The 26403-nt window shown below is 33.0% G+C and overlaps 1 protein-coding gene across 3 annotated transcripts; it reads left to right on the top strand.

Annotated features, from left to right (window-relative positions):
- The first annotated feature begins 146 nt into the window (after positions 1-146).
- Positions 147-24779, top strand: LOC145252648 (tRNA wybutosine-synthesizing protein 3 homolog). 3 transcript variants are annotated; one of them, XM_080112391.1, is made up of 7 exons: positions 147-375; positions 8554-8631; positions 13582-13677; positions 16518-16589; positions 19976-20044; positions 22556-22620; positions 24130-24779. In XM_080112391.1, the coding sequence occupies exons 1-7, from the start codon at positions 202-204 to the stop codon at positions 24332-24334; spliced, it is 759 nt and encodes a 252-aa protein (XP_079968517.1). In that variant the 5' UTR covers positions 147-201; the 3' UTR covers positions 24335-24779. The 3 variants fall into 3 exon arrangements, with proteins under 3 accessions (XP_079968517.1, XP_079968518.1, XP_079968516.1); XM_080112390.1 differs by having other exon boundaries at positions 149-375; positions 13579-13677; XM_080112392.1 differs by lacking the exon at positions 19976-20044 and having other exon boundaries at positions 13579-13677.
- The last annotated feature ends 1624 nt before the right edge of the window (positions 24780-26403 follow it).

The following is a 26403-nucleotide window of genomic DNA, read 5'->3' on the forward strand; positions in this document are numbered from 1 at the left end:
AACTTAGGCTTATTTGTTTTTTATCATTCCACAACGATCTTGTAGAAGGAAATATCTTTAAAAAACCACACGAATTCTGTACAATTTACTCGGAGTACCTAATATTTTACTGCAAATTTCAACGATCTTTTCAACGATTCTTTTTGAGAGTCGTTTAGAGTGATCTCCCCTGATATCTCACGCTCTTCAACGTAAACAAACATGTCAACGACAAAACTGTTTGCGAATCATAAAGATAATTGTCTTTCAAAAGTTGATTGTAGTCGCAAAGGAGTCATTGATCTGCCCATTTACGATTTATGTCAGTATATTAATTCTGATAATAGACTATTTACAACAAGTTCGTGTTCGGGGAGAATTATTCTCTTTGAAGACGTAAGTACTTTATATTTCTCTCGTCTCTCGTTTAAATAAACGCTTTTAAAACACGTGTTTATTATCCCGGACCTCATTTCTTCATTATTTCACTCTCTCACCATTCTTTCAATTTAACGAATTGAATAATTAAAAAAAGCTATTTTGAAATTTGCACTTTTGCCATCGCGCTATTTTTAAATTGTTTTTTAAATCCAAGCTTCACGATATTTTTTATTATTAAATTGTTAGGTGGAAGCACAGAATAGTTAAAACACACCCTTCCCTCCCCTTTTTAAGAATGTCTTTCAAAATAAAATTATTATTTCAGTGCTAGTGCACTTACTGACCCGTGCTATTTTTTTAAATCGTATTTCCAAGTTTAATTAAAGTTGGCAATCTCCAAAAATACTGTTAGGGCTTACAACATGGCCGCCAGAAGAGTCACGTGATCCGGTTGATCCAAAACATGAATCGCCGTATTACGAAACCGGAAAACACAAATTTAAAGCAAACTTTGACAAACAAGCATAATAATTAAGTACAAAAACAGTTTTTCAATATCATAATAATAAATAATTTATTTAGAACGGTCATTTAATTTTTTGTTGAGAAACAATCACAGTTTGTTTGTTTTTTAAAACAGTGTTTATAAAAAATATTTTATTCAGAGTTTTTCATAAAAATGGTATTTAAAACAAGGTGTTCATTTTTTTTAAGATGTAATGTTATAAAAATATGATGTAAAAAAAAAACAGTTTATATTTTCAATTTTCATTTTATAAATTTAGACAGAATAGATGGAGGCGATGCAACAAATTAGCTCACAAAATTTATTTGGGCCGACTCTTTCACACCACATAAATTCATTTAAATATGAAGTGAAGAGAGCCCTTGATGTACCGAATTGACGACAAAGTTTTTTCTTCGCTCGCATCCACGTATTTTCAATAAGTTGAGTATTTATAGTCGTGTCGTTAGGCTCCACAAAATTTCTTTCGTGGACAACAACATCGTGGCTGTAAATATCAAAGTCAATGTCTGCTACGGTTGCATAAGCGCTCCACCCATCGCTTATTATACGAGTCCCGGGTAAGATCCATTGGCGAATTATAGGGACCAGAGTTTCACGTTTTCTGTCTGGAACCTCGATCAAAAGGCAATTCTTAGAGCCTCGTTCGATGGCGCCGAACACCCAATGGCTACGTCGGACAGTTCCTCTGTGTTATTTCCGAGGGTAAAAATGGCTTTCATCAATTTCAACCTCTTTTGGGGTCCAGGTCTCATCTACACCCCCCAATTGAATTGGGTTTTGTTCAATGTACTGAGTGCACACTTCCCTCAAAAAGTTGCACCAGTCGCTCACTGTGTTGGCACTCACCTCACTTTCTGTTGCCATAGTTCTTTGTGGAAAATCCATGCTCCACATATACATAATTATTACAATGGTTCTTAGATTGAGGTTGCTTCTTTGAAAAAAGAGTTCGTTCTAATTGTATTACGATATCCATCGTTTCGGCAACGCCATCTTCAACCATCCTTGGATTCGGAATATCGAGCCAACACGCATGGTGACCCACAAATTTGACAATTGCATGAATTGGCTATCAGACGTCTCTGTGCAAGCCATGTCAATATGTGCACGTCATCTGGCATTGCTAACATTAGCTGAGACAATGTCATAGTTTCGCCAAGTATAGCGTTATTGTCATGAACACGAGGAACAAGGAACAAGGGTGATACGTTAAGGACCATTGATATTTTTGTAATTCTCTGAGGTAGGTAGCAGTTCCAATTTCAGGAATCGTCGTGGTTCAATTCCAGGAATTGTCATGGTTCAATTGCGTTCCGTCGACCACGACCACTTGTTTGTTCTGAATAAAATACTTTTTATAAACACTGTTTTAACTAAAAACAACCTAAGATTGTTTCTCAAAGTTTGCCTATTTTTATAACGACATTATATCAACAAAAAATTAAATACAAACAAATTGTGATTGTTTGTCAAAGTTTGCCTTCAAGGCTGCGTTTTCCATTTGCACGATTCATGTTTTGGATCAACCGGATCACGTGACTCTTCTGGCGGCCATGTTGTAAGCCCTAACGGTATTTTTGGAGATTACCTTAAAGTTTTGTAATACGTTTTTTAAAACACCCTCCCCTCCCCATGTTAAGAATGGCTTTTAAAATAATAACGTTATTATTTCAGCATGGATCAATAAGTGCACTAGTACTATTATTTCAGCACAGTGGCAAAAGTGCACAAGTAACGTCTTTTAACTTAGAAAAAAAAAAAAAACGTTTTTAATCGATTATATTGATAGTTCTAACTGAGTTGTCTCCCATGGCCGATGAAAACCCGACGTCTCACGTCGTCAGAAAATTTTATTTTCTTAGTTAAAAAATAAACAAACAAAACTACTTGATCAATTTATGTGATGCTTTCAATGTGACGAGTATGTACATCATAAACATTTTTCGGCAAATGAGTAAATATAGGGTTACGTAACAACAGAACACCGACCGCTCTAATTTAAAAAAAAATTTTTTTTAGGGGTAATCGAGGTCACTGACAAGGAATCTGATACTCAAACCCGGGGCAAATTTACCGTTTGCATGGTATTAACCCCTGAACCCACGAACTACTTTCCGCCATTTTACAGCTTCCGTTTATGCTACGCTCGTGCATGGCAGCATAAACGATGGCTTGCTTCACCTGTTACATGATAAAAGGGCTGTCCCTTTTCATGTAAGTAAAAAAAATAGGGAATTAGTTAAATGTAAATATGAAATAGGATAGTCAAGGATTCGAACTTGCGAAGCTAGATTTGGAATTGAAAATTCCAATCATAAGTTAAAATAAATACAGTATGTTATTGAAATAAGGAATTGCAATTGTTTAGCTTACATATCTGTATATGGAAAAGGAATGTAATAATGAAATTTGTTTCTGTTAAGGAATTTAATCGTCAATTGAAATTGTAAACATATTTTGTAAAAATGTTATTTGGAAAATAGGTTACCTACTGAACTTGGGGTCATGTCAAGTTTGACAACGTGTCGCATGTCATCCAACGTGCTTTATGTGCACATGTTTAATCATGCGATGACGTGACGAGTTCTTAATATAGGTAGAGTTTTTAGATGCAGTTTGGGAGAAGAGTTCGAGAAAAGCAGAGAGGTTCAGACTGATTCTCCGTTAGAATCAAGATACCCCCTAGAAGTGAGAGGGTTTTAGAAATAACCATGTAAAGAAACTTTGAATTCCTCAAGAGAAATCATGGACTGGTCATGAAATAAAGGATGTCATCATCTTTGTGTATCTGCGTCTTCTTTGTTCATCATTACAACGAGAAAGGTAATGTGTTTATATTATATGCACAACTGTCAAAACGTAAATGTCAAACGCACTATCTCTCGGTCTATCTATCAAGATATTCATAAATCTCCTCTCATTGAATTGGCTCTCTTGTAGTAACATGTACACTGTCTATTATATATATACAGAACTGTCTCTCTCTTTATATGTACTCTGTCTCTATATCTCACCAATGTCTCCATCTCTTACAACATGAACATCTTAAGACACATGAACATTTTAAGACTGTAAAATCTCTCAACACAAGACTCTTCTAAGACAATCTCTAGATATCACCTTAAGACTCCCCTAAGACGAACAACAACAACAACAATACAGAATATACGTTCTAATAATAATACCCACCACGTAACACACCTAGCAAACTGCCTTAATTAAGGACTGACATTTTTTAATGACTTACAATTAAAAAAATACAACAAATTGGGGGACTTTTTTTTTGTTTCACGTAGTTTTTAAAGCGGTTTACAAAAACATAAGCACAAAACATTTTTGTTTTTCATTCTTTTTTTTGTGGGAGTGGGATTTATAGGACGTATGTGGCTTAATAGGTGCTTCTGCAGTTTAGTTAACTGTTTTTCCGTAAGTAACGCACCGACATTTACCGATTAGAACACCATTTAACATTTTTCAAAGATTTTACTGTTTACATTGGGGACGCTAGCTGCTAAAAAAAAGGTTGCTAAAAAATGAAGGATTTTAATAGATTTTAATTCATTTTAAAAACAACATCTACTTGTTTAGTTTTCAATTTTTTGGCCATGCTTAATTAAATCCTTTCTCCCTGGTAGTTTTATAAGAGGAGTAGTCGATGGGTAGAAACAAGAAGCTCACAGTATCATCGTTGGCATCTCTGAGGATTCCATCCTGGGTCCAACTCTCTTCCTTATCTTCAGTAATCTCCCAAATCACATTCTTAGATAATTCATAGACATTTAAGCAGACGTCACTACCATCTATGGCAACACTTCAAAGGCCAGCAATTACTAAGATTTCTCTGATTCTCTCTTCTTTGACTTTGAGCACGTGATGCAATTCAGCAAAAGAGGTGGTTCATTTTAATGCGTCTAAAACAAAACTTCTCTCTATCATCAATCCCCATTTGACCCCAATTGAAATGAATGTTTTGGAGAAGCACCATGTTTTGGCTGATTTTCACTCCTGATCTGAAACGGAACACGTACATCAAATCCGTTGCCAAGTTCATTGGAAAAATGCTTGGATCATTCTACGACTCCAGTAATCCTCTACCTGTATAATAGCCAAATATGTTTTAGGATAAAGTACTTTTGCTACATCTGGGGAGGAACTGCTGAGAGCATCCTCTTCTGCCTCGACAGGGTACAAAGCAAACTTCGGCATCTGGTGAGTGATGTCCTTTTCTCCTCTCTACAGCCTCTGTCTCATAGAAGAGACGTTGCTAGCCTCTCTCTGCTTTATCATGATTTTCATGGCAGGTGTTCACCTAAGCTTCACTTTATGCCCCCCCCCTCGTTAAGTCTTTTGCAGCAAACACCCGACTAGCTACAATGGCTATCAGCAATTTACCTTACTCTCTGCGCCTACATTTAAGTGAAAATTCCATGAGCAAAGTCTTTTTCCTAAAGCTGCTCCTCTGTGGAACACAATACCACAAAGCTGCTTCCTGGCTGACTATGATATGGTCGTTTTCAAGTCCAACGTGAACAGGTTCTTGAAAAGCCGTCCTCTAAAATAAATGATCAAATTTCCATTATGGTACCAATTAACCTTTATTTTTCAGTTGCCTTCAGGCCTTGATGAGTGCTGACTATAAGAAGTTAAAAAAAAAAAAGAAGAAAACAAACAAAATGGCGACACCCAGTTAATTTTATACTCAATGATCGTGCAGACTAATCTAATTTCTTGCCGATCATATGCAAATAAGATGTTGCCAATTGGAATAAAAAATCTGTTTTTCAGAGAATGACGAATGAGCTTTGACAGCAGTGTATGGAATTTAACGCCATACATTGTTTTGACTTTATCATTTGTTTTTATTCCCTCTTGTTCCCTTCTGAGGCTTTTTAAATTGGGTCTTTCCCAGATATTCTATATGGGTTTGGGTGTGATTTGCCTTTTGTGAGTAGGGATTGATCATTTTAAACCATTCCTTAGCCTGAAAGTCCAGTGATAATGTTTCTGAGGCTCTTATGAGCCACAGGTATCTGTGATGTGAGTAGGTAGGGATGAGGTACAGCTTAATTGCCTTTTATTACAGGTTTCCCACTTTGGATTTGGGTTCAATACTGATCAAGTGAATTTTTATTTTTCTGTTTAATTAGAAACAATTTAACAGTCTATTTTCTCCTTCGAGGATGTGTCGATTTTACCACTGGTAAAATTATTATCAAGTGATATCTTCACCCCTTTCACCTTTAATTTGTTAGCGTGAAAGATTATTTTGACTTAGATTGTTTTTAACCAGTTTGCACTCAGTGTCAAGTCGTGAGTGATATGTAGCTTTGACAAAGCTGTCATTTTCCTCATTTTAGTCGGTAAATGGACCATGCTTTTTAACACCATCTTTTGCCCATCTGCTAGAGGAACTGTTAGATTAGAATAACTCAGTTCTCCTTTTTCCATTTTTTACTCCTCAAAAACTGATGCTTTTAGGAATGAGACCTTTGATCCAGTGTCAATCACTGCCTCTATTGGTTTATTGGTTTATTGGTTTATTTTAACTAGAAAACCATATCAGAGCACCTCACCTCCTACTTTTTTGAGTTTTGTTTTTCGGTTTATGCTTTCTTTGGTGGGCCAATTTCCAACTGCTTTCACCACCTTCCTGCCCTCTGTGGTTCATATTTCCCTGAGGTTCTTCTTTCCTTGATGACTTACATGGTTTCATGTATGTGTACCCAGCATCTGATCAAACCAGATATAGTGAGTGAGTTTTGAGGGTATTCTGGTCTTTCTTTCTTCTGGGATGACATCATTTACTTCTTCCTCAGGTGATCATGGTGATACTCTCATCTGCTAGGGTTGACTGCTATGTGTTCTGTTGTAACTCTGGGTCGTGTCTTTGTCATGTCACCTAATTGTGGTTTGCTGAGCCACATGTTCCTTAACGAGTTGATCCTGTCTGTAGGATTCTTGGATCTATGATTAGGTTTTCGGCATCATTAATTCTCTGGGCTTGGACTATCAGCTAAAATTTAAATGCTTGTATAAAAGGAGTGACCAAATCATATTTTTATATATTATACCTATATAATTTACTTTTATGTTTCAGCTTACTAAGAAACATAATTAATAATAACAGAGCTGGGCTTTTCATGACCATCTCGAACGATGTCCAAATTCCAACTGCAGATCTTCTCCTTCATGGCGACAATAACAAGAGAGTGAAAGAGAAAGGAGAGAAAACATAAATATGTATAAAAAAGAAAAAACAGAAAAATTTAATTTTCAAGTTTGTTGAATTCAGCTGTCCTGACCTTTCAGCAGTACTTTTGAACCCTTGATTTTATAAAGACCTGTCAAAGTCAGCTAGGATCAAATCTGACTGATGACACAATTTTATTATTGAACTGTCAACAGCCGAGTAAGGGTTGGTGGTCCTCACAATGTTTTAACACCTTTTCGATTTTACGTATCTTCTCTTGAGAACCATTAAGTCAGGCATAAGGTTTTTAAATGTGAAGAACCCCAGCTCCCCCAAAAGAGTGCTTGTCATTGTGCCATAAATGTACCAACATTGATCTAATGTGTCACGGGACATCAAGTAAAAATGATTATTAATGGAACATTTCTTGGGTCTGAATCAAAATTTTTGGCTATTGTTTTCACTGTTTTAATTTCAAGTAATATGTATTATTCAAATCATCTGACCTTCTTCAGGTGCATCTTGTTGAGGTTGGGAATCTTTATCTCAAATGTAGAATTTGTAACTAATCCCAATGGTAACTTGTTCTTGTTCGGTCAACCATGACCAGGTTGATGTCTTAGGTAAATTCATAATTGTATTCTTAGTATCACCCACACTGAGGATTAAACCTTCAATCTCTGGAAGATTTTCATTAAGAACTAATAAGCACTTAGCACTTAGCATCCATGGCTTCACGAGTTCTTGCAGATTAAATAAAGAGTTCCGTTCAAAATTACACGCAGATTCCCAAGCTTGGCATAAAGATTCATGAGTTCAGCAAGACGCAGCTGAAGAAGCTCGGAGGTTACATTGGTTGAAACATTTTTGAGAACAGCATCCAAGATGAGAACAGCAATCTGAATAACCAAAATTCTCAATCCTCATCTCCAAAACTCTGAAACATTCAAGTAATATTATCTTTTATCACCTATTATCGTTTTTGCTTTCCATAATTTCTTTTTACTTGTGTGAAGAACAAAATGTTGACTATTTCATTTTCTTCTAGTTTGGAATTTTTATGGAAACAAAGTTCCAAATTATAATAATAGAATCCCCCCTTTTTTTTTTTTTTAATTAGTTTGAAGAGATGAATGAACTCTCTCCTGCAACCAACACTTAATTTCATTATGAGTTAAATTTATATGTGTATTGATATTATAAGGATAGATGGTATCCCTTTCAGAACTGCTATCTGCACTTTACTACAGCATAATTTTCCAGAGATTGTGTCTAAATATTTCTTCAGACTTTTGTTTAATTACACCAATTGCTTATTCTTGAGGCTCTGATATTTTATTTTTTCATGTTTGGCTCTATTAAGACTGTAGTTATTCGTAATGCTTACATCAATAATAAGTGTAGGTCTTTCATGTTTTGTCCCATGTGACAATATCTTCTCGATTGTGTTAACCAAAATTTCTTTTATTTTCAGGATAAGACGAATGGTGTGAAGAAAAAAGGGTGCAAGTGGTTGTTTACGACGCATTCCAAGACAAGTTTTGAAGAAATGGTAATAAAAAAAAAGTATTCCTGTATTTTTGGTTTTTGTATAATTAGAATTTGATCTGAGATGAGCTTATTTAGCATATTTATTCAGTGGTGAGTGAAAACAAAGAACTTGAATACTGATGTTTTTCAATAAAGATGAACAAAGAACATGACATAAAGAGAAACACACAAAAAAAATCATCCGATTCTGGATTCTTATTTGCTTTTGGTTCAAAAAGCAAAGCTCAGAGATTGCACACTGGTTTATTCACCCCAGATAAAAGAAATCTTTTTTTCCTTTGCGTTTTACAGCATATCAACCTATTTTAGTGTTATTTAATACAGAAAATAAATGCTAAAAATAATACATCTCTTTAGGTATCTTTCAAGGTAATACCATGTCTATTACAATGTTATATTGCAATGTCTAAGATTTGATGAAGAGGATAAAAAGAAAAAGAAAGAAACTCTGCCTTTGTGGGCAGGTAACTAAATAGTGAATTATTGAACTGCATTTACGAGTTATTTCATTTTTTAATGATTCATTAAATTTTATTTCTCTTTTAAGTGTGAATATTACGAACTGATGGAAAAAAAATGGCATATTGCTATGAATAAATTATTCTTTTTCTTGTACGTCTTTGAAATGAATAAATTATTCTTTTTCTTGTAAGTCTTTGAAATGAATAAATTATTCTTTTTCTTGTAAGTCTTTGAAATGAATAAATTATTCTTTTTCTTGTAAGTCTTTGAAATGAATAAATTATTCTTTTTCTTGTAAGTCTTTGAAATGAATAAATACAAAAGTTTACTTCTCTAAATCTGGAGCACTGACACCTACATCTCGCTTTCTCTCAATATACTGACAGCATTGCCCAGTCGTAAAATATGCTTAAATATGATATTTTGATTAATTTAGATTTCATATTTATTATTGGACCCAATATATTGTAATGATTTAAAAATGACTTGTGCACTACCACTGAGAATTGAAATCAAAACGTTTAGCATACAATTTACTTTTTCCTTTGTCGTTAATGCCTGACTTATGGAGACATGTTTGCTGCAAGGCTAAAAATTAAAATATGAACCAATAGCTATTACGTTACGCATGCATATTTGTAATGCTGTCATTCAACCGTCACCTGACAAATTCCATTTTTAAAAGTTTTACACTTTTGTACCAATTTTCCTTGGCTAAAACCCAAATATAATGTTTTGCATGGGTTCGAATACCATATATATAAAGTTTCATATCTGTAGACCAAAACCTGACAAGAGTTTGTAGGCAATTTTTTTAAACAAATATATATATATATATGCATACATAAATATATATAGAAAGAGGTTTGTGTTTACTCTAACCTTTTTACGCAAATATTATACATGTAAAATCATGTAAAATATCTGCATGAATATAGTAGTAAACTAATGGTGATCATCCCATAAGAAAAACGAAACTACTAATAGGAAATTAGTTAAAATGAATAATTAAAAGAATAAGCAAATTAGCTAGATCTTTTGCAGATGAATTCAATTCCACAAACCATTTATAACAAAGTTGTATTTTCTTTTTAAATTAATAGAAAAGAGGGGTTTTCATATGAATATCAATAGACAAAATACCCCAAATTTATAGAACTATATATATATATATATATATATATATATATATAGTACATGTAGAAATTTAGGTAACCTATGTAAATTGTTTGAATGAGAAAGTTGAAATTCTAAACTTTAAAGACCCTCAAAACCTCTCCCTCTCTCTCTCATATATATATATATATATATATATATATATATATATATATATATATATATATATATATATACATACATATATATATATGTATGTATTTATTAGTTGAACTATTGTTCTTATTTTGAGTGTTATTCTCAACATTTCAATATAACCTCCAACTTCCTTCAGGTGTATCTTGTCAAACTCTGGAATCTTTCAGTCAAACTTGGAAATCTGCATGGAATTGTGAACAGAACCCTTTATTTAATCCACGGTGGTAGCATGCTCTTGTTCCATCAGCCATGACCAGGTAGAAGTCTTAAATAATTTGCAGTTGTATTCTTGGTATTGCCTGCACTGAGGATTGACAAGATATACTTGTAGAAGGTTGGAGATTACATTGAACAAAAGGTTGTGAGAATAACTCAAGATAAGAACACTAGTCCGAATAATGAATAATCCAAATAAATCTTTCTTCAGGTGTACCTTGTTAAACTCTGGAATCTTTCTGTTGAACTTGGGGAATCTATATAGAATTTTGAATGGAACTCTTTATTTAATCCACGGGGGTAGTATATACTCATTTTGTGAAGGACCTGTGGCATAGTGAATAAAACACTATGTAAAATTCAGTTCTAAGTCACACTCTTCTGGAGGTTAAAGATTTAATTCTTAGTGCGTGCTATACTAAGAATACAATTGCAAATTGTTTAAGATTTCTACCCGGTCATGGTTGACTGAATAAGCATGTTATCCCTGTGGATTAAATAAAAAACTCCATTCAAAATCCTGTGCAGGTTCCTGAGTTCAACAGGAAGATTTCCAAATTTGACAAGATACAGCTGAAACATTGTGAGAATAACACTCAAGATGAAAGGTTAGTTTGAATAATCCAGATTATTATCTGGATTTTTTTTTTTTTTTTTACAAAGGAGCCACCACTTATCAAGGCCCAGAGGCCACTTGAGGATAAGGGTTAATGAGTGTACAGCAGTCAGTTGGAAATTAATTTTTTTTTTTTTTTTTTTTATTACATTTTCACCCCAAACAAGGCACATTGCCACTTTGGTGTAGGGGGCTACTATCAGGGGAAACATCTACTGGGGTTTTTGTTTTTAAATTTTGAATGATGATTGATAATTTTGATTATGCCAACTACTGTTTTCATTTTGAGTGTTATTCTCAACATTTCAATCAATGTAACCTCCGACCTTCTTCAGGTGTATCTTGTCAAACTCTGGAATCTTTCAGTCAAACTTGGAAATCTGCATGGAATTGTGAACAGAACCCTTTATTTAATCCACGGTGGTAGCATGCTCTTGTTGCATCAGCCATGACCAGGTAGAAGTCTTAAATAATTTGCAGTTGTATTCTTGGTATTGCCTGCACTGAGGATTGACAAGATATACTTGTAGAAGGTTGGAGATTACATTGAACAAAAGGTTGTGAGAATAACTCAAGATAAGAACACTAGTCCGAATAATGAATAATCCAAATCAACCCACAAATCAAAAATTCAGAAACTTGTATACATACATATCTATGTATATATATAAATAGAGAGAGAGAGAGAGAGAGAGAGAGAGAGAGAGAGAGAGAGAGAGAGAGAGAGAGAGAGAGAGCATGTGTCACAAATTAGTTGAAAAGAAAATAGTGCTCAATTGTAAATTCTATGAGAGCCAATATAAAATATTTTATTTACAAATGATACATTGCAGTATCTGTTAAGTGTACCCACATTTCATCAATCTGGTTATGTAGAAACAGATTCACTCTTTAGCAAGCAAAGAAATAAAGAAAAGAAGTGAAAAACGTTCTATATATATATATATATATATATATATATAATGTTACCATTTATATATTAAAACTGACCTATATTCCAGTTTTGTACCTATATGAACTACAAACTGCCACACAGCAGTAGTATCAGCCCATTCATCTGCATACAAAGAGAGAGGGTGGGGAGAAAAATAGATGATTAGAGGACAATTCATATGTGTTCCTATGTACTGGAAGTGGAAAAAAAGTGTTATTGGTTATATTTAATTGTTATTATTATTATTAATAATAATAAGGCACTCCATATTATCATGGTGATACACCATTTTTTATTAGATCACTGAGGTTAAGCGATGTTAAGCCTGGTAAGTGCCTGATGGGTGACCATTTTGGAATACTAGGCATTGTATGCGGTGGTGTGGGTGGATGACGACACTTTAAAAACTGTATAATGAAAGATATCTTCTATAAAATATCTATATTTTCAATGCAAGAAATACGACGTTGTAATGCACAACGTACATATATAAAAATAACTTACACTTGTTGTAAAGTCAAAACACGTATTTCAAGTGAATTCAACTTTACACAATAAATGTACCATCTTTTTATGCTTATGTGTCTGTCGAAGATGCATAGAACATCTGGTATTGACTGGTAGAATGCTTGAATCGAAAAAGCAAGATCGACCATGATGCACTTTGATAGACAACTTAAGGGATTGAATGAGATTATCGTCAAAAGTTGAGCTGTTTCGGGCTATGGAGAGTTGCCTGCATTGGAGAGTTGTTGTTGCTAACGCTGTTAAACGGCAGAGCTGCTGATATGTATGTGGTATCAGTAACAAAATTAACTAATTTGCATATTGATTTTGAAAAGCGACATTTTCTTAATTATTTTTTGTTTTTTAATATAATGAGTTTGTTTTAATATAACAAATAATTCTGTTTAGTAATACTATTTAATTTCCTGGGCAAATATTTATTATCTGTATTCAAATATTTTTCTTTAGAGAGATCTACTTAATTTTCAACAAGGTGTGATCAATTTCTAAACTGTAAGTGAAAAGACAAATTGATTTCTTCTCCCTTTCCTTTTCTTTATGATTATATTCGAAAGAAAAATAAATTTGTATTGAGATTACCCAAGTGTTAATATTCATCTAAATAAAAGAGAAAGATGTTGTTTTGTGTTTAAATCATGGATGAAATGTTTATTAAGGTTTTAAATTGATGCTTCAAGTTATAAACTATACAAAGAGATAAGGTAGTACCCTAAAAAAATAGTTAAATTTTTATTGACAAAATAAAATGAATAAAACACATGTGTGTTTATGGTTTTAACAAACTGAATAAAAAATACATTTGTCTGTTTATAGTTTTAACAAATTCAGTGAATTTTTTTATGCCAGTTGATTGCATTTCAATTTGGTATTTTTTTTAGAAGGATGCCTTGTTGGATGTCACCGAAGAAGCTGTGTTCAAATTTGAACCATTTATAATGCATGTCCAGTGCCAAAAATTGTCCGATGCTCAAAGACTGGTAAGGATCTGTATACCAATTTCGTTATCACTACCTACCTACAAACCTACCTATGTTATGCTGTAGGTATAAACATTTAATGTTCTCTTCCCGATGGACAATGCAGTGTCTGTGCAGTGGAAAAGTGAAATCTAGGTAGATGAAAACCAATGTAAGGGATATGTGGAGAAGAACTGGTATTATTTTAGGAATTTTCATTTGCTAGATTAATTCCCCTAACAAGGCTTGAGGGTTTAGTCTACTCTACTATTGTCACATAGCCACCCAAGGTTTTTGTTCTTTCATATTGTTCTGGACAACTGACTACTGGTTTGTAGCTGAAACAAACGCAACTAATGAATTTTCTTAGAATTACTATGCAGTTAATTACGTAAACCAATTTTACAGAATGGAGAATTTATTCGATTACATTTTGATAATTAAGTTACAATCAATCAATCAATTTCGGCAGACTTCATTATAGATTGGTGTCAGATATAGAAGTGAAAAAGAGAGAGAGTTAATTATGTTAAGCTCATTGCTCACCATTTTACAGTTTTCGTTAAATGACAACACATTGTCTCATAAGACTTCCACTGAGACTGACTGATAGGCTTCATCTGCTTCACGTTGTAATTCATAGCAATCTAGCAAATGGAAAGTTTATATTATGAACTTCTTTCTCTCACGATCCTCAATTATACAGGCAGGGTCAACCCTTAGATCTCTTTTGACCTTTTCGTTTACAACACACCCTGCCTAATTGCTAAGATATACTAATCAACATATCTACTAGCCAACCAACCCACTTAAATATTCAACACTTATTTCACCTATAAATAGGTAGATAGATTCATATATTTCCAAAAGTTAGTTGTGAAAAGAGATGAAATACTTTTTACTGAACACAACATGCCAGTCCTACAGATTGGATGTTATGTCTGATAATTTAGAAATACTATCAAAAAGAAAAACAAAATATGAAAATTATTATAAATTATTTTTTGGCTCTTATAACCAATCTTTTAGTCAATGAGACCTCTCTCAGGATATAGTATAAGTTGTGTGATCAAATTTATTTTTGAAAATTGCATTTTTACATTCTTATATTTTAGGAATTAAAAAAACAAAAATCATTGACATACAAAGGATCATGACATAAAAAAAATTCACACCAATAACTTATGCTATATATATTTTTTCCTTTTAGTAATAATTCACCAATTATGAAGGTGAAAAAATCGCTGGAGGATAAAGGGTTATGAAATGGATAGATTATCAGTTGAATGATGATGAATATTATGAGAAGATTGAAAAATCTTTACGTATTCAACCCCACTCCCAAAGTAATTATTTTCCCTTTGTCAAAAACATTGCTCATGGAATGTGAAAACTAAATGACAGAATAGACATAGAATAAGGGCTATGAGGATGTCATGTCAAAAGTAAAATCCAAGTCTAGTTTTAATCTCAATATTTTGAGGAGGTTTCATCGACTGAACCATTGGTTATAGAAGTCGATACTCATTTTTAACAATTTGAATATTTTGTTTTTCTTTCCTGGGTGCCCGGCGTTGCCCGGGTGTTTGGAGGTGTGTGTTGAACAAAAAAAAAAAAAAGCGGTAGTTGGCAGGCAGACTCAAACCCATACTGCAAAGGAGGAAAAGAATGTGAAAAAAAAATGTAATGTGTTTACTGTTGCATCTATTGCCAAACCAGAAGTGACATAGGTTTAAATTTAGGCTAGATAATCGAAAAGAGGGGATGACTTTTGAAAATATCGGTGAAAAAAGCGACCCCCTCCCTGTAGAAAAGTTCTCAGTTGAGGGTGAAGGAATTAATATTTTTGGCCAATTTTTCAATATTTGTCGTCCAAAGGGTCGAAATTCCAAATGATATCGATCTTGTGAAAATCTGTTGCCTCCGTTGAAAGCTTTAGGCAGACATACATAATACATACATACATACATACATACATACATACATACATACATACATACATACATTTAAACAAACAGGTGAGATTTATATTATAGAATATAATAAAAAACAATGATGAATCATGTAAAACCCCCTCTCTCTTTTATCTACGTGCATATACTAGAGAGCTCCCCACGTACTTAAGAACAAATAGAGAGTAGAAAGTAAACCTTGGGTTTACTTTTGGCAGCCTTCTAACTCTTGTTTCCCTTATTTTGTTCTTTAGTTCTCACATTCCGTGAACAACGTTTCTTACTAATGAGGAAGAATTGCTATTTTCTGGGTTGAAATTTATCTATATAACATTTATTGTTGGCTAGTTTTTGACGTTGAAGTTTATTTTTTTAGCTCTTCACATGAAGTGGCGTCATGCTTTGTCTGGAGCGATTTATATTAAAAAACTGCCCAAGAATCAATTGCTTTAATGTGTCATCCTGTGTGGTTTAGCAGATTATATTAAAATACTTGCTAATGTCATTTTCAGGGTTGGATAAATATACGACTCGACAAACTTGTATATTTTACAATTTATGGTTCTTGGCTTACTCTTGTGAAGAATGATCGTCCACAAAGTTTTCTGCCAAAGCATTCATTTTTATTGATAGTCATCATAGGAATTATAACTGCCTGTAAAGAATAGAGTAATTTAGAAAAAAAAATTATTTTTATTTATTTAATTTTTTTAAGGTTTACTCCTCTAGATGGGCCGTGTTCTCCTGTGCTCATACATATTAACAGACCAACCGCACGATGAAAGATATGACTTTTAACCATGCATGAACTATCGAGAGACTGTATTTTTCTAAACACCTTGTATAATCATTTTGTTTTTGTATAATGATAAAAAAATTTTGCTTTTTTTTTTTTTCCTTCTCCCCCAGCATTCTGTTGCCGTGGCCTCAGGATTTCGTAATTCAGGAATTACAGTTGGTAAGAAAGGGAAAATTATTACGGTAAGACAATTTTTTTGTATTCATTTTTAACTCTAAAATTAAAAGTGATCTACTGCAAAACAAAAACACTAGATTAATAAAACAGCTTTTATTAAATGATGGCTTTACAGGCAGACATGTTTTACAGATGGAACATTATCTATTTATAAAAACAAAACCTTTTTGTGGATATATATGGTTTTCCCTAGATCATAGCAACATAATTTGCATATGAAAGATTCACAATCTTTACTTATATATAAAAGGCACTTTGTCTGTGTGTGCGAGTTTATTCCCTATGGACTCCAAAACGTTTGAGTCAATTTGAAAAAAAAAATCTAAAGTTCTGTATTGGAGTGCCTCCGATAAGTATTGAAAATTAATAATCGAAAAAATCCGATAAAAGAAATAACAGTATGATTTTGACCAAAGTTAACACTCTCATACTGCATCACCACTGCATTTGAGAAATTTTATCACTGCACAAGCAGAAGGGCCTGATATATAAAATCAACAGTAAGTTCTTTGATAAGACATGAGTGTGGTTCAAATGAAGTGAACCATGATATTTAATTTTTGCATTTTGAACTTTAACTCAAGCCTTTATATAAAAATAATTTTATAAAATCAACAGTAGATTCTCTACAGTGCAATGTCAAAGGCTGCATTCAATCTTAACAGACTATTGATACCCATTGAAGAGTGCCTGTGCATAAAATTCTGTTATAGTTAGGCTTTATGAAAATCATCTTTCGCTCTTGTTAGCTCCTTACATCAAGTGGCTTCATGCTATGTCAGGAATGATTTCCATTTAAAAAAATAGGTGTTGATACACGTATGGAAAATAATACTTCATAATTCATGAACAAATGCATAAAAAAAAATTATGAATTGAAAAAATTCTATCTTGCATGCTATAATAAACATAAATGTGTATTTTTTTGTATATTTATGAAAGGGAAATGTTTCTTTGAAGCTTTTTTTTTTTTTACATGGGCATCACCACATTATCAAGGCCAAGAGGCCACTCAAGGATAAGGGTTAAAGAATGTACAGTAGAAATTGGACAATATAGTAATCATTAGTAATGAAAATTTGGTAAATTTGATAACTTATATGGAACGGATCATCAAGAACTTATTTAAGTTAGACTTGAAGACAACCATATTGTAATCAGCCGGAAAGCAGGAAAACAGAAGACAATTCCACAGGCGTGCAGTTCTAAGAAAGAAGCTTTGTTCATGGAATCTACGTTTAGGTTTAGGCACAGATAAAGAGTGGGGGGAATTATTGATAGTCTTTACAGCTAGACGAGTGTTTCTTGTGAAAGTTTGGCGAGGGGGGACCATAGATTGGAGCTCAGTCGAACACTTTCCATGAAAATAACGATACATCAGAGACAAACTTGCAACATCTCTTCTGTGAGGATAGAGGTTGCAAGGAAGAGAAAAGGACATCTCCTACGAGGCTACGAAGTCTATTTTGAACTCTATTAAGGCAGGACAAGTCCTTTCTCCAAGCTTTGATCATATATTATTCTTTAGATAAATTAGTAAATATTAAGCTGTTATCCTATCAGTGTAAAACACATTTCGACATGCGTGAATACAAAAATATTGTTTTGGTTAATCAGATAATATTAAGCTTTCATCCAATCAATATTAGATATATGTTCAGACATATTCCACATGTGTGTATACACTCTTTTAAACCCATCCAAGGGAGATAATTATCGTGCGTTGTCTCCCCTTAATTGACAAGGATGAGAAAGGAGATATGGTTAAGAAAATCATGAAATTTGAATTAGATCTAATTAAATCGAATCTTGTTTAGGATTAGTATCTTATATGTTGAGATAGTCGTATGATTATTTATTTTAATGTTTTTCATTTTTACTTTCTCATTTTCCTTTATTTAGCGTTCTTTTTAAGTACTTCATTTTCGAATGCCTGATATATATCCAATAAAAAATTAGAATAAAAAATTTCTATGCTGCATATTTTCTTTCTTCTAATCTAAAAAATATCGATTTCGTTAGCTTTGCTAGTTTATAATAATAAAATTTAATGCATACAATCAAATATCATTTTATTTGTATTTTTTCTTTTTTAAGTTTTCTTTCATTCTACAAATGAAAATGAAAGTTTAAAAAAATCAAACATAAAATAAATCACCTTTTTAATTTAAAAAAAATCTTTTTATGTTTTTACTTAATTTTATGAAATTTATTTTTCATATAATGCTCATTTTATCACTTATATTTATTTATGTTTGTCATTTCTTCCTATTTCCTATTTGAAACCATTTTCAGAATTTAGTAAATAAAAATCATCCCAAAATTGAGCTCAATTCTCTTAGGATCAAAATCAAATTTCCAATCTTATAGATTTTTCATAAACAAAAATAGTACAGGATGAATCCTTCTCCCCACCCTCCCAAAAAACAAATGCCATTTAATAAAATTCATCTTAATAAAAATTCAATCCTTTCTGCAATCCAATTATATTTGATACAAATAAACTTTAGTTTATGGCTGACTTGTCCACCAAGTTTCAGACATGAATCTACAACAGTCTTTGTTTTGTACTGTTTGTATTATTCAGACTACTGCTTTCATTTTGAAGTTTATTCATCCAATGTTTCAATTCCTGCACCTGCCAATCTTCTTCAGGTGCGTCTTGTCAAATAGAACTCCTTATTTAATCCATGAGGATAACTTGGTCTCGTTCGATCAGCCATAATCAGGTAGAAGTTTTAAGTAATTCATAATTGTATTTTTAGTGTTGCCCTTCAACATCCAGAAGAGTGTCATTTAAAACCGATTATTACTTAGCATTTTTATCCTCAGTTCAAGAATAATCTGAAGATTGTTTTTATGAATATTCTTTTTGAGATAACTCCCACAGATATCAAATCCGTTGAGGATCACACATCGCACTGATGAAGCGATCACCAAAGTGCCCTTTTTATATTATTAAATGATGACTGTTGGGCATTCATTGATGTGCAAGTCATTTATAAACTTAAGTTTATTTATACCAACTATGGTCGGATTGTTGAAACGATTGTGAATTTTATGGACGGCATTTTTTGAGTCATTCTGTACCATAATCGCTAATTCTAATTCTAAAGATTAGTAAAATAAACCTCCTTTCTAAGACGAAAGGCATTTTGGGGGGTTGGTTTTATGTCACTAAGTAGAACGGATGGATTGAATCCCATTCTTTCCCATGACAAAACAATAGTCTATTGCCTATTATACTTCCTAGAAATACTGGTACTCTTTATACAGCTGTGTGGGGTGTTTGCTTAGAACACCATGTGTTTCGAAATGTTCACCCATTTAAATATTAACCAGGCTTAACATTACTTAACTACAGTAATCAAATGTCATTTTCTTTTTTTAGGCTGTCAGAAGCTGCCACAGTTTGGAAGTACCATTGTCAAGTGAAGGTCAAATTCTTGTCTCAGACGAGGTAAACAATCTTCTTCTATTTATTTATTTTTTTGATTACATTTTCACCCCAAACAAGGCACATTGCCACTTTGATGTAGGGGGCTACTATCAGGGACATAAGCATAAGGAGTCCTATATAGGGAGTTGGGCAGCAAGATGTTGGTTCACGTTACACTTGAACTTCCGCATGTCAGTACTGTTGAGGAAGCAGGGGCCCGGAAGGGAATTCCAAAGTCTAGCTGTTCTGGGGAAGAAACTACTAGAGTAGAAGGCTCTCTTACATCTAGGGATCTCTACTGTGAAGGGGTGGGATTTAGCTGCTTGTCAGGTTTGTCGGGGGTATTTACGTCGAGGTGGCACAAGTGCTTGCAGTTCGTCAGAACATTCACCGTTAAAGTACTTGTAGAACAGGCAGAGGGATGCAAACTTTTAATTCTTCCTCTTTGCGTATCTTTGATCATACAGCAGTTTCCCACTTTTTTTATGCAATCCTTTGTGTTTTATTGTTGTATTCCGCAAGATCTTTCCAGCTGCAACATTGGGCAGTAGATGATAGACAAGTCAGTTTTGCATCGTATGATCATCCTCTCCACATTCACAAATGATTAGATCAGTTTTGTAGCCCCATCTTAGTAATTTTTGATTGTCCTGTTCTCAGAATGTTGAGTGTTTTCCACTTGAGCCAAAATGTTTCTGAAACAGGATGGAGGGCCTCGGAAGGAGGGGGATTCCCATGTCAGTAGGAGGGTCAGGCATTCTCTAACCATCTGATCCACAGCTGTAGTCTGATTTCTTCCTGACATGTTATTAGGGTTTTAACATGGCGGAGGAAGATTTTTTAAAACTTTTAATAAGAAAGAAATTTGTATTTTTAGTTGAAAGAATTGCATTTTCTTTTCTTTTTGTATTCCTTTTCATTGTTTATTTTTGTTGTTGTTGGTTTCTTTATTTTTTCTTCAACCCCCTACCGAAACATATACTAATATTAACCTCTCCCCTACACGCACCTATCTTAGTTGTCTCTTACATCAATCTTGATCCACCTGAACTGATCCCGCCCCCTTCACACACTCACTTTCTGATTGTTATTACTCCTGTTTACTACATCCTCATTCTCGCAAAAAAAACATTGTTAGTTTTTCTCTATTCTATCATTATTTTTATAGAAGATGCTCGACTGAACTCCAATCTTTGGTTCATCCTTATAAGACATTCGCAACAAGAACTCGCTGTTTACCACAACTGCAAAGAACTTTCTTTTCTTTCTCTGTGTCTAGCCTCTAACAAACTTTTTATAAATTGTCCATTTGTAGAAAACATTACCAATAGACTGCTTCTTCACATGCTACAACATCATTTTTTTCAAATTTAATACCAATAAATACTTTTCATAAACTGTCCTTTTTTGTTCGTTCATCATTTTCAATCCTCTCATAATATTTTTCATCATTCTGTTAACAAGACCTCTCTTTCCCATCCGAACTTGAGCACATGGTGTAATGGGACAAAAGATGGCTGGTTAATTTTAACTCATCAAAAATCAACCTTCTATCTTTTCACCATAAACTCTTTGATCACCATTTTGCTCAATTGATATGAATGGCTCTCATTTTGTAGAAGCTCCCTACTTTGACAAGCTTCTGGACCTGACATTCACTCCTGATCTGAAATGGAAAATTTACAGCAAATCTATTGCTTAAGTCACTGGACAAATGGTTGCATCATTCCACCGCTCCAGAAGGTATCTCACTCGTGACACAATCTTATATTTGTATAAAAGTCAGATACATCCTAAAATGGTGTACTGTTGTCACATCTGTGTAGGAGCTGCTCGGAACCCTATCCTGCCTTGACAAAGTTCAAAACCAGATTTGAAACCTAGTAGGTGATGCCCTTTTCTCTTCCCTGCAATTCTTTCCCACAGAAAAGACGTCATGAGCCTGTCTTTGCTCTATTGTTATTATCATGGCAAGTGCTCATCCAAGCTTCAGTCTATGATCCCCATTTGCTAAACTTTCACAAAAAACACTTGTCTAGCTACAACCACTATGAACAATTTCCCTCACTCAGCACAGATTACAAAGTTTATATAATTATCTGTGTCTAAATCTAAATGCAAATTCCATGAACAAAGCTTCTTTCCTAGAACTGTCCACCGGTGGAACTCTGTCTCGCTGGCCCGCTTTCCATCTGACTGCAACATGGTCATCTTCAAATCCAATGAAAACAAATTCTTGTTGAGACGCCCCCTCCCCTTAAATAATCAAATTATATCCAATTTCTATCACTAATGATTACTACACTGTTGTCCTGGTGATGTCTATAAACTCATTAACCCTTATCCTTAAGTGGCCTTGGGCCTTGATGAGTGGTGACTCTCTTGTATAAAAAAACCCCCTAAAAACAATCTATTTCACTAACTTTTATCCTTGAGTAGCATTTAGCCTTGATAAGTGGTGACTCATTAGATTAAAAAATGTAACTACTTTTTTTATTATATTTCTTTAAATCTTCTTTTTTTTAATTCCAGTACATTAAACACATCATCAAAATAGCCAACGAAAAAATGGATGAAAATGTAATTCGGATCAATCGGTAAGAGAAAACGCAATTGTTTTACTTGTTAGGGAATGATGTGACATTTGCAAAATGTGTTCCAAACCTGCTGAAGACAACTCCATTTTTTTTCACAAAACTAGACAAAAAGGCAATTTCAATCTTGAGTCTTTATTAAAGTCAGATAATTTTAACAAAAAAAAATTTTAACAAATAATTTTTTTAATATTTTTAAAAGTTAAAATTTATCAAATATTTATCAAACAGGTTTTTAAACTTTATCAACTAATCTATATATTACATAGAAAAATGTAAGCATGAAAAGTAATATGGTTAGGATTACGCTTAGAAAAGTAAAAGATCTAGTTGTTAAAACTGAAAAAGAAAAATACAAGATATTCTAGTAAAAAATATAAATTTATAACTTAAAATATTGCAGCATTAAGAATTAAAAAAAAAATTCAATTTAACTTTATATATAGATTCTTAATGTTCCAATATTTTAAGTTATAAATTTATTATATTTTTTACTAGAATATCTTGTCTTTTTCTTTTCCAGTTTTAACAACTAGTCCTTTTACTTTTCTAAGCTTAATCTTAACCATATTACTTTCCATGCTCGTATTTTTCTATGTAATCTATGAGTTGACCAGGCTTTGCTTTGAAATAATATTTTCTTTTTTGTGTTCAATATCATACACACTGTCAACAATCCATAAAAAAATTATTACCAACTTCCTAAATAAAAAAATCAAATAAAATACGTAATTAAGTAAATAAACAGAAAGAAGGGACAAAAAAAGAGAGAGAAACAGAATTAACAGGTGAATCATAAGCAAAAGATTATCAGCCCTAGCATGGCAAAGAGCATCACTTTTGTTAACTCTCTATATATCCTAAATGAGATTGCATGTAAGCGACATTCCCGTTATGATTTATGAAGGTGTTGATGATGAAAAAGTTGCTATGGTAACCAACAGCCAATCAGAAGAAACTGTCTCTCACGTTCCTTACTAATTCTGAGGACTTTGGAACACCTGTAATTTTATTATAACGTTTGTTTTAATGAACAAAAATTAAAAAATTTTATTTCAAAATATAGCTGAGAAGGTGATATATGAACTGTAAAAATTGTTTGAAATTTGGTCGCAAGAAGAGTGAGTGGTGAAGCTTTAAAGCTGTTCTAAATGAGTAAAACCAACACTTAATCATATATTCAAACATGGTAGAGTTTGAATGATAAAAAGTAGTAGCGTTCATGTGTGTGTGTGTGTCTGTGTGTACAACCCTCCTACAGCCCACACCATTTCTCCAGCACAGCATATATATATAAGATGAAATACATGATATATAATAAAATGAAATGCTGTGGAGATGTGAAAAAAGGAAAAGGAAAACTAAATTATGAAGATGTTCGTTGGTCTGAATGAAACCAGTAAAGCTCTTGTTTTTGATGATTTATTCCTGTGTTTAATTTTTTTTCCTTTTTGTCTTTTTCCTATGCACATCTATACATAATGAGTTGTTTTTAATTCTTTATTTTGACAGTTTCACTGAAAACCTGAAGGCAAGCCTTGAAGAATCTTTGGTTGAAAATCTTCAAGAATCAAGAAAGAAAAAGACAGACAAAGGAAAAACACAGAATAAACCAGATTTGTCATTGACTAACATCAAACCCAAAACAGAAGAACCTTTTATCGATTTGGACTTCAGCGATGTCTTTGTCAATATGAATGATGATACAGGATCGTGAAATACATTTCATTCATAATTATAAACAGATGTATTTCATAAAGAAATGATATTCTAATTCATGAGGGTTAAAAAAGCATTATTATTGGATGGAACTAATATGTGTCCACTACAATTCTTCTATTGCTAATTTCCACCAGATGGTATAACATATACAGAAGTCGATCACACAATTGAGTGTCTCGACTGTACACCTGTTTTCTTGGCCATAAGTGTTGCATTGCCATGTGATGGCAGCCATAGTCATTGGTCGTTTTTTCTACCCTTGTAACCTTGAGTTGATGAAATTGTTTTGGCTGGTAACAGGAACAATACTTGATCACACATGGGAGGAAGGAGACAATGACAAAACTTAAATTGAAATCTTTGCATCTTCATTCATACAAATTTCATTTAACATTAAAAAAAAAAGAAAATCTATGATTTCTAATGCTTTATAAAATACATTAAAGAAATTTTTCGGTTTTTATTTAATGATGGGAAAATATTTAATTATTTAGGGATTTGGTTTTTGTATTAATCTTATATTTGAAATTAGAATCCATGGTATAGAGACGCCCCCTACCGCCGCTAATACCACCTGATAGCTTTACCTGATCAAGTAGTTATATTTTTTAACTAAGAAAATCAAATTTTTGAGTAAGCAAAAAGGACTGTCTCGTGTCACCATCTTGAAAAACAAAACGCAACAAAAATAATGCCAGATAAGTTTACAATAAGTCAAACTTGCGAGATCAGCTTTGTAATGCTATCAATTTCACATTAATCGCTTTAAATCGTTTAAAAATGATTTAAAAATAAAACTACTTGATTAATTTACATGATTTTTGAAATATGTTTTTGTTTCGTGACGAGTACGTACATCATAAGGATTTTTCTGTAGTTTTGTTTTTAATTAGTTTTAATTCTAAATAAGAAACAACATGCATTCTTTAATGCAACATTTAAAACGGGTTGAACAATTATTAAAATTTTTGAATATTCAATTGCTAGACGGTAGACACAAAATAGCCAATGTCATATAAATATATATATATATATATATATATTTTATGTCACGTGGACTCAGTATATTTAGGAGTTATTTCCCTTGGACCATATTCAACTTATCTCCCCTTAGGCATATTCGGCGAATTCCTCTTGAGATTTAAACGCCAGATAATTAATATCACTTACGTTAATCTATCTTTTTAAGAAGAAAGTACATGGAGGGTTTTATGATTTATTTATTTATTTTTTGACTTTAATTATTTCAGACGGATGTTTTAGGTAGATATTTTTTAAGATTTATTTTCCAACCTGGATTCTAATATTCCTAAAATAGAGTACTGTTGTCACATCTGGGAAGAAGCTGCTCAGAGCATCCTTTTCTGCCTCGATAGGGTACAAAACCGATTTTAAAATTTGGTTGGCAATGTCATTTTTCCTCCTCTGCTGCCTCTTTCTCATAGAAGAGCTGTTGCGGACCCATCTCTTCTCTATTGTTATTTTCATGGCAGGTGCTCAACTGAGCTTGACTCTATGGTTCCCCCTGTAAGTCATTCACAGCAAACACTCGTCTAACTACAAAAACTATCAGCAATTTTCCTTACTCTCTGTGTCTAAATCTAAACGAAAATTCCATGAGAAGTTTTTTTTTTCTAGAACTGCTTCTCTGTGGAACACAATACCATAGTGCTACTTGCCAGCTGAATATAACACGGTTGTTTTCAAGTTCAATGTAAACAGGTTCTTGATTAGCTATCCTTTTAAAATAAATTAACTTATCCAATTTCCACCATAATGGTACCCATCAACCCTTATCCTTGATTGGCCTCCGGGCCTTGATAAGCAGTGACTATATGGTAAAACAAAAAAGGTATATCCAAATAATATTACCTGAGGTTGTACTTGAGACATGTTAATATGTTGTTGAAGAAAATCATGTATACATTTTGTAAACATTATTTGTAATTTTAATAATTAAAATAGTTTTCAGGAATGCGCGTGCATATCAATGGATATTTTTGAATGTTTATTTCTGGATTCTAATATTTAAAATTAAAATTTATATAGTTTGAAATTTTTCAA

The sequence above is a fragment of the Euprymna scolopes genome, chromosome 29 (assembly GCF_053919585.1).
Source record: "Euprymna scolopes isolate OS-2025 chromosome 29, ASM5391958v1, whole genome shotgun sequence".
NCBI lineage: Eukaryota > Metazoa > Mollusca > Cephalopoda > Sepiida > Sepiolidae > Euprymna > Euprymna scolopes.

Bases quoted from the DNA above. Each gene is read 5' to 3' on its own strand.
- LOC145252648 (XM_080112390.1), top strand. From the start codon at position 202: ATGTCAACGACAAAACTGTTTGCGAATCATAAAGATAATTGTCTTTCA. The intron at 16,590-19,975 runs GTAAGACAATTT...TTCTTTTTTTAG, and splicing joins AGAAAGGGAAAATTATTACG to GCTGTCAGAAGCTGCCACAG. The intron at 22,621-24,129 runs GTAAGAGAAAAC...TTATTTTGACAG, and splicing joins AATGTAATTCGGATCAATCG to TTTCACTGAAAACCTGAAGG.